Here is a 9799-nt window from a genome sequence, read left to right as displayed (position 1 = left end):
AGATTTCCCTATTACGCCACAGACTTTACTGATTTCTTAATAACACCTCGATGTAAACAGAAACAAAAACGAATCGAAACCTGATTGGCTAAACTACCGGATTCAGCCAATCAGGAACGACTTCTACCTGTCAATCATTTTGTGAGTTTGAGTTTGCTGGATTACGGTTAACTGATCAGTCTTTGGAGGGCGAGCTTTTTAGAGATAGAGAGATTTGGTAAATAAATATGGCGGAAATTTGCTAAACGGGTGAAATATTTTACACCTGTAACATTTCGCAGTATAATGGTATGATAACACTTGGTACCGTTTACTTTTCCTAGCGCTATCCGTATTGACCAATCACTGACGTTTGTGATTACTAGATTGCTGTTTTCATTTAATCTCTTTATTTAAACAATCTGCACGAATTTTTATTACATGAAGCAATTTTCTGAAATTAATAGATTTAAAAGAGTATACTTCGTATCGTACAGCTGTCTCCATTATGACAAAACCGCCGAGAGATTATAATGCGGTTGAATGGAGGTCTGTCTCTCTCTGAACCTCAACGCGCCTCCTGGAGGAAAACTGCGGGTTTCATTTTGACAGCTGTTAGATTTTCCTCCTTCTAATCTTCTAATGGGCGGTGTCAAAATTCAGATTGTGGTACTTCCGGGACGAAGAACGGATTGACGGAAAGCAAAGAAGGACATTTCGCGAGTATGATGCACACACGTGAAACACACGAAAGCTAGGCGTTCTGTTAAAAACGTGTTTATTTTGCATAAAAATGAGCGTAGCAAGAGATCAACACGGCGGAGAGGTGGTGGATGATGATCGTTTTTTCCTCGACCAAGTTCTGGACAAGTTGTATGATTTCGGTAATAGTGAATGTTTTAACAATAGGCTAACATACTAACATATTTACAGCAGATGCTGATTAACACCGCCAAAATTGTATACTTCACCCTATGTTGTGTAGTAATGTGTTTACATTTACATTTAATACTAGTGCATTCAATGTACGTAACGTTATGTATGTATGTATGTACGTACGTACGTACACAGTAGGCTATATCCCAAAAATGTGCTGAAACAGTACTTAGTATCCAACGATAAACATTTCAAACAATAGTAAAACTAACAGTATATTGCCTTCAGCAAGTGGCAATTTAAAAATAAAAATAATGACCCTTATTTTGTTTAAAGAATTTAAACGGTTCATTGTTATTAATTCCAACTAGTTTAGAAATGCATTGCATTGTGGGATACGGTTTTACACACTGCATAATATAGTCACACAATCAAAGTATGCAAACGACAGTCTACGAAGTTTATAAATACTGGTTATTGTATTTGATGTAATTTTTCATGTTTAGGTGATGGACAACACAAACGACTGAAGAAGTCTCAGAAAAGGAAGAAGAACTTTGCTAAAGATGAAAACACGGATACTGTCAAACATGACACGGACTCAGAGCAGCCCATGACAAACTCAACAGTATGTGAAAGTTTACCATCTGGAGCTAAACAATCTAATGTGGAGGTTGTTACATTTGTTGATCCTCGGAGGAAGAACAAATTATCAAAGGCTGTTGAACTAGTGAAGAAGGTAAGAGGAACATGAAGAAGTAAGCTACATGATCTGCATCTGTGCTTCACATGAGCCCTAAATGCCCTCCGACTGATGACTCTATATTCTAGATATATTGAATGTAATCTGGACGTACTACATTCGCCATGTTGTCATTATCACGTGACCTACAGCTAGTCAGTTATGCAGCTTCACTGCCATTTATAAATCCTCTCCTGTGGCCTCATAAGATAGTAAAGTGTCCATCGAATACACACTTCAGAATCTGGAAGTAGCAGGTCATCTGGGTACTTTTTGCCTACTCTTTTATGAGTACTGTGAATTCAGACATACTTCTTTAGTCACATACTGTTTTTCACCTACTATAGAGTAGGGACGAATTTGATATCGGATGCAGCCATAGTGTTGGAAGTTAACATCCTTCCTCACAAGATACCAGAAATGTCCTACTTCCCACTTCTGAAGTTATAATTACAAGCTCTTCGCATTCTAGTGCTTTATTTTTGGAAAGAACAGGAATAATGGAGGATACTGGGTTTATTCTAGCCTATTTATTGGGAAAATCTTATTAAAGCCTAAATTACATTCATTGACAATCATAAAAACATTCACCACGCTATCAATAGTCATTCTGTTGACAATTTTGGAATTTCGGTCAAATTCAGGCTGTTTTCACTGTGTATAAAACATACAATATGCTTCAAATGATTATTCATATGTGTAAGTAATATGCACTACTTTAATGACAAGACAAGGTGATGTAGCTGTTGAGGAAAAAAAAAAAGAAAAAAAACATTGACAGTCACAGAACATCAGCAATACTCAGGAACTTGGGGATCAAAATTATTCCTGAGCTTCACAGTGGTAAATACGACTTGAGAGGCCATTCATGTCCGATTTTAAACGAGGAAAGTCGTTTTTATGATAATTCCGATAGAATGTGATTGTGAAGGCAGCATTTGCATTACTCTTTTTCCCTTGATAAAAAGCCAATAGGATTTTGTCCATTGGCATTTGGATTATTGCTGAAAATAAGACACTTTGTTTAATCAAGATTATCTTCACAAATGAACACAACGCATATGAATTTTTAAGCCTAAATACAATCACCTAAAGGAAAAAGCTGATACGTAGGCTATAAACGAACTACGCCACAGTCACGTCTTTAACGTTATCACCAACTCAATTAAGTTTCCAGCAACTTTATGTACAAAATGTTTTCCCTGAAAGTTTGGGTTATAATAGTTTGCAAAAGTGCAATTAAAAACGCCACAAGGTTTTTCAAGTTTACCTGTTCGGGGTGAAGAAGTTTAATGTCTTAAACCTCTGTAGTCCCATTTAGCCTTTAGCCACTTGTTAGCAACTGCCTTTTACAAGACAAGTAAAAGCTTTCAAAAATCACAAGGGGGAATTACTGACGTATTTTGTCATAGAATAAAATGTGAAGCGAGAATATTGTGTGTTCTGGTCACCAAATACCTTATTTTAGGCATTTAAGCGCAAAAAAAGCATTCAAAATTCCCTTTGACTTTTTGTCTTTTTATACACAACCTAAGTCACATTGTTTAGAGCCCTAGTGAAAAATGTGTCCCATATATATATGTATGTGTGTGTGTGTGTGTGTGTATATATATATATATATATATATATATATATATATATATAAAAAATGTGATTATCTATGTATGTGCATATATATATATATATATATATAAAAAACTTAGAATTGCAAGATCACAATTACTTTTGTATCTTCTCATTGATTCCGTGGCAGAAACAAACAAAACAGAATTGCGAGATGTAAACTTGATCACGAGTTTATATAAGCTTGCAATTATGAGTCACAAGTACCTTTTTTTATTATATATTTTTTTATTCTGTGACGGAAACAAAGCTTCCATAAGTTATGACATCTTCCAGCAGGAGATAACTGCTGTCGAACCTTGATCTGGGTAAATCCATGTCTAGTGCTCATGGGAATTCAAAGTCTTGTGCATTAAAGAGTGAATGAACTCTACAAAAAGTAACAGCTGACTGCAACTGCATTCACTTCTTATCTGTTTTCATCCATGTTTATCCTCAGGCTCCTCCTGATGTCAAAGAAAAGAAGAAAAAAGTCCCAGATGAGAAACTAACGATAGAAAAGGTGAGATTATTGCTATTTTTCTAAACTTAGTGTGATGGTTATGTAGTCAGCATTTAAAAATGAGCATGAAATGAAAAATTCACCCTATATATATTTTGAAGTGCATGTTGTTGATCTTAATGTGAACAACTCATCCATGCATACTCATAAACAACAGACTTGGTGACGATACCGGACTCCTCCAATCATTTAGTCCGCTTAAACCCCGGCCCTTTCTTACAATCGACTGGATAGATTGAACCAAGTCTCCGCCATTTCTTGATAATAACGTCTTTTTTATTTCACTTGGTTGTGTCACAATATGGAAGAAAATATCTGTAGATATGTCCGTTTCATCACGACTTCAAGGCATGGTACCAAAAAATAGGCAACTTAATTATCTTGCTGAGTAAGATGCTTCAAATAGGGAAATTTCATTCATGAATCCTGCACAGACAATGCAGTCCCTTTGGCATTTCACTGAAGTCAATGGGTCTGTCCCAATACCCACATTTGTGGTCTTTTCACTTGACCACTTGTCTACTTGCATGACGTATTTCCTGTATTTGGCCCAAGTGTTCTAGTGGGCTTGAAGTCTGAAAGTGTGTAGAACTTTTGGTTACCCGATGAGACGCACATCATAGTATTTACACATTTTATTTACAATATTTTGGACTTCAAACTTTATTAAATGTCTTTTCATTAGGCCCTACATAACACACAACACAATTTTCAAAATTGTGTGAATTTTTTTTTGTGAAATGTAGAAAATATATATATATTAGTGCTGGGCAAAGATTAATCGCATCCAAAATAAAAGTTTGTGTTTGCATAATATATGTGTGTGTACTGTGTATAATTATTTTTGTATATATAAATACACACATATGCATGTATTTATTTAAGAAATATTTGCATGTATATACTGTATATATATTTATACATAATTGATATTATATATAAATAATTTATATATAAATAAATTAAAATTCTTAAATATATACATGCATATGTGTGTATTTATATATACAAAATTATACACAGTACACTACACACACATATATTATGCAAACACAAACTTTTATTTTGGATGCGATTAATCGTGATTAATCTTTGCCCAGCACTAATATATATATATATATATATAGTTAGAATTCATTCGATACTGAAAAGTATCAACAAATAGTTTAAAACCATTTTTAAACTAGGCCTATTTGTTCTCCTTGTCATGCGTGTCGTCCACAGACCCGGCTTGAGGTTCACAGGTTTGGACTGTCAGGGTACGAGAGGCAGCAGCAGAGGGTCTTTGAGCAGGACAGAGCCATCATGCTGGGAGCCAGAGTGAGTTCAACACATCCAATAATCAGGCCTGAAACATACTTTTAAGCCCTTTTATCTGCTTTGTGTCGGCATTGCCACAAGGGGCGCTATAGCAGGCCAACAGAATCTCACAGAGAACCTTAGGTCGCTTTTAGATTACAAGTGACCCAATTCTGATTATTTATTTATTTTCCTTAAATGTGGCAACGATCACATATAACCCACAAATGTGTAAGCAGGAAAAGAGCACATGGATTACGATATTCTCAGATCGGTTTCAGGCCTCATTCAAATGTGGAAATAAATCTTATATGAATGGGATACGTGTATTTGCGTCTGCCATGTAAGCGGACAGATCGGCAATGCGAGTCATACATCATTGAAAAAGCAACGTTGGAGAATGACATCAACTGCGATCACATGACTCTTTTTGGAGGATGAAGGCTCCAACTCAATGTTTTTCTGACCTTTAAATATGGTGCAAAAAGCAAAAACTTTTTATTTCCTAAGACTTTTCCGCTCACCCTCATGTTGTTCCAAACCTGTATGAGTGAGTTTCTTCTGTTGAACACAAAAGAAGATATTTTGAAGAATGTTTGTTCAAACAGTTGATGGACCCCATTGACTTCCATAGTATTTTCCCCACATACTATGTTGTCCATCAACTGTTTGTTTACCCATATTCTTCAAAATATCTTCTTTTGTGTTCAACAGAAGAAAGAAATTCATACAGGTTTGGGACAACATGAGGGTGAGTAAATGAATTTTCATTTTTGGTGTAAACTGTTTTTTTTGTTTTTGTTTTAGCCCCCTAAAAAGCAGTATGTAAACTACAAAGTGTATCAACAAAACATAAAAGAACGGAAGATGAAAGAGAAAGAGGAAGCAAAATCCGTAAGTTCAAAATTTCAATTTGAATGGTTGTTATATGATTACTTTTTAAAACACTTGACTTCTTCTGCAGCGTGTACAATCGTTCTGCTAACTTTCCTTCTGTGGGTCTTTTGACAGGAATTGCAGAACAAAAGAAGGAAAGAAGGACAACCAAGGTTTGTGTTTGTTTTGAGCACAATGACCGTAAGAAGTTTCATTTGTTGTTCTTTGAGAGTTGTCATTTAAATTATATTGGTTCTAGTTTGTTTATGCTTGATTGTATTAGCACAGGCTTAAGGCCGTGAAGCCAAGCCAGTGTCAAAAGAACTAGACAACCCAAGAGTGTGGTGCACATTAGCAATATTTTGCAGGCAAAACATTTCTATAGTGTAGTTATGTATGAAGCACCAAAGTCACTTTAAAACCAAGCATCTTTCTGTTGGTCAATGCGGAGTGGAATCCACGTGGGGAACTTTTTTGCCATCCAAAAATTAGACAATTCCTATATAAGTGACTGGATTTTCCCCACAAACTTTTGCAGAGCACTGGTAACTGTGTCAAGATTAGTGTTGCTCATTTTTTTTCTTTTCTTTTTGACTTCCCAGGACTGAGAGAAGTAAATCCTCCTCTAGCGGAGAGCTCGGTGGACAAGTCGGACGCTTCAAAAATGGAATGCTGGTCTTGAGCTCCAAAGACATTCAGAAATATAAAGTTAAAGTCAAAAAAGTAACAGCTGATGATTAGCAACAGAAAACATTTGAAATGCAAGAGCGTTTATATTTGTTTGGAATATCACACTTTGACTGAACTGGAATTGAAATGTGCCTTACTTTACATCAGTCATTATACGCACACATTTACATGTCCTTGTTGTTTATTTTCTGGTCTCTTCACTTTTGTGTAACTCATCTTTCACTGTTTGTGCTAAGGACATAAATGGCACTACTTATGCAGCATTGCTTATTGCTTATAAATGTGTAGTTTTACATTTCTACATGATTAGACAATTTTTGGGATGTGAGCCTTATCTATATAGACCCAAACCATCCAGAATACCTTGGCAAACATGTTAACTCTTTCCCCGCCATTGACAAAAATGTCCAACTTTCCTTATTTTCACTGTTATGTGAACAGGTAGGAGGCGCTATTACATAACGGCTGAAATAGTACTGAATCTCCTGATCAAACACAGGCAACACTCCCGTTTTCCCCGGGAGTCTCCCGTATTTCACACCCATCTCCCGTTTTGTTATTTCTCCCGTGAAACTCCCGTTATTTGTATGGTCCAAACGTCGTATGAATAATCACATCAATTTATTATTCCAAGGTTGTCCAGTTGCCAGATCTTGTATGAAACCCATCCTACTCGCGCAGCACGTCATACAAATTTCAACCCATTTGTGAGCTCAACCGGGCAACCTACAACCCAGTTGTGCCGTCGATATCTGCGCAGGTAGTAGACGCGGGAAGTTGAATAAGCGTGACAGTTAGAAATGGGAAAAGAGTGACTCCGTGTTAAGTAAATATTTAACGCAGCATCCGTTTTTTTCTGTCATCCTCTGGCTGCATGGCGTTACATTATATATATATTAAATGATGCGCTTTTATTCTTGCTATTGCTTTTAAACCATTCAAGCCGGCTACTTATTTTATAAAACTTTAAAAGCGGAAAGCGATCACTCATTCCTGGGAATACATTTGACATCGCAGCCTGACCTTGACGCCAAAAGGCTACCAGAGAAAGAGTCTAAGCTGTGCTCAGATTTGTAAACCGTTCAGTTGCTTTGGTTTTTCAATCCATAACCTACCCGAACGCCCCGTGGCTCAAAAAGGACACAATGAAAATAGGGACACACGAGAAAGCCAAAATAGAATGCAAAATCTATTAACAAAATAGAACTATAGGCTACAGAAAAAAAGGGAAAAAAAACTACGGTACAACGGTAACAGTTAACAAATTCATAATCCGTGCACGCTTTTGCAATCGTTGTTAATCGTTCTTTCGCAACTTTGTTTGTAATATTCAGTTACTGTGAAAAATTGTGAAATACTGTTCCAATAGGTGAAGTTACACAACATGCTGATTGATTACATAACAATATTTGGATGTAATATTCAGTTCCAGTGAAAATCTGTTCCAGTTGATGGAGTATGTGTAATATTCAGTACCAGTAAACTCCACCCACTGGAACAGTTTCATACAGTAACTGAATATTACACAACATCACCTGTTCAGTTTTGAAAACTGTAGCCTACTCACAGATTTGTGGCCTATAGGCCTACCTTATTTTAGAAATATGTTTTTCTGTATATTGATTTGTTGTGTATTTTTAAGATGAATACAACTGTCTTTATTTTTCTATGATTTGGCGATGGTGTGTAATGTATAGATGATATGGAACCGCATGTGGTGGAATTGAAACCCCCTCAGGTCTCCCGTATTTTGGTACCCAAATGTTGACAGGTATGATGCAGATGCATATGTAAAATAACGCGGTCATCAACATTAAACGGCATGTAAATCAAAACTGTCAAACTTTACTGAATGAAATGTCAACCCATAGGACTTAGGACAGACCCATTCATGTCGAGCTGTTACTGAAGCTTTGGGGGTGTTGATGGACTCGATCTACTCAATCTATGTTTTGATCATCGTTCTTAATCCGATCCAGATGTAGTCCTCGACAAAAACGTGTTTTTCTCCGCGTTTTGCTCAAAATGTTGCCTTTTTATGACACTTACCCACATTCAAGTGTTGATAAAAAAGAATGCATGAAGCTAGAATAAAACAGGTTTTTGTTTAAAAGCAGAGGGTCTGTTATTTCTTTTGATATGTTGCATATATATTACTACAACAAAATATTAAGGGGGCCATGAAACTTTTGTGAAAATTGTCAAAAATTCTGGCGGGGAAAGAGTTAAACACCTTTGCAGTCACCCTCAACAGCCTAGCATCATAGGAGTGTAAAAGTGTAGTTTTATTAATAATAATAAATAATGCTGAAACACTGATTTTTTGAGTTCAATCCATCTGTGTGGCAAAAACATGACCTGACGGCTGTAAGACAATTTTAAGTCACGTGAAAAAGAAACAAAATCCCAGATGAGAGCCTCTGAATAAAGACACGTGGATCTGTCATCACAGTTTTATTGTTTATTAAAAGGGAAAGACGCTGTTTTTCTTCCACACTAAGTAGTAAGAAAAGAATGTCATATACAATGTATTTGATATACAAACCACAAAGACGTACAAAATATCACATTAGTAAGAGGAAACGAGAGCTCAAGATCACACACAGAAGAAGAGCAGCGACGACTCAGACTCACACACACCCACACGTTAGTTTTCGTCGAGGATGATGATGATGTCGTCACACAACACCAGGGCTGTGTTCGTCTGAGGATCAGTGGAAAGATGCATTCGGGAAACAGCTTGTCTTTCCTTTTCAAACTCTTCACAATGAGATAAGCTGAGGGCCAAACACCAGACTAATGTACATCCACACAAGCAATATGCGGTATATAAAAATAAATCCTTAAACGCTTGATACAGTGACAGATTTTCTGTTAATTCATGGGACTACAGGACGTTTTCTGATGATGGTCACACTCATATTAAGCATTCGCCTGTATAACAAACACCCCAAGACCATTTCATTTTGTGCGTTTTCAAAAGAATCATAAAAAGATGGGATTCCTCTATTTTGGAAAAAATCCAATGGAATTCATCTGTGCTTTCTGTTGATGGGGGTTTCTTCAACTTTGGCCACTTTTTATGTTAGGTCAAATTAAAACCATATCCATACTTTTACAATGCCATTTATACACAGATTGTATTGTTTTACCTTTGTCAAAGACGCAGACTTTCAATCTTTATTTTTAATTACAAAAAGAATAATAATTAT

The 9799-nt window shown here is 36.2% G+C and overlaps 1 protein-coding gene across 1 annotated transcript; it reads left to right on the top strand.

The window, feature by feature from the left end:
- Positions 1-149: 149 nt before the first annotated feature.
- fsaf1 (40S small subunit processome assembly factor 1) lies at positions 150-8703 on the top strand. The gene is made up of 7 exons (XM_084433101.1): positions 150-863; positions 1362-1594; positions 3660-3722; positions 4947-5042; positions 5829-5915; positions 6033-6070; positions 6500-8703. The coding sequence occupies exons 1-7, from the start codon at positions 773-775 to the stop codon at positions 6636-6638; spliced, it is 747 nt and encodes a 248-aa protein (XP_084289227.1). The 5' UTR covers positions 150-772; the 3' UTR covers positions 6639-8703.
- The last annotated feature ends 1096 nt before the right edge of the window (positions 8704-9799 follow it).

The sequence above is a fragment of the Rutilus rutilus genome (assembly GCF_951802725.1).
Source record: "Rutilus rutilus genome assembly, chromosome: 15".
Lineage (NCBI taxonomy): Eukaryota > Metazoa > Chordata > Actinopteri > Cypriniformes > Leuciscidae > Rutilus > Rutilus rutilus.
Note: the sequence above shows the minus strand (reverse complement) of the source record. Positions and strands in the feature narration are given on the sequence as shown.

Bases quoted from the DNA above. Each gene is read 5' to 3' on its own strand.
- fsaf1 (XM_084433101.1), top strand. From the start codon at position 773: ATGAGCGTAGCAAGAGATCAACACGGCGGAGAGGTGGTGGATGATGAT. The intron at 3,723-4,946 runs GTGAGATTATTG...TGTCGTCCACAG, and splicing joins AGAAACTAACGATAGAAAAG to ACCCGGCTTGAGGTTCACAG. The intron at 5,916-6,032 runs GTAAGTTCAAAA...GTCTTTTGACAG, and splicing joins AGAAAGAGGAAGCAAAATCC to GAATTGCAGAACAAAAGAAG.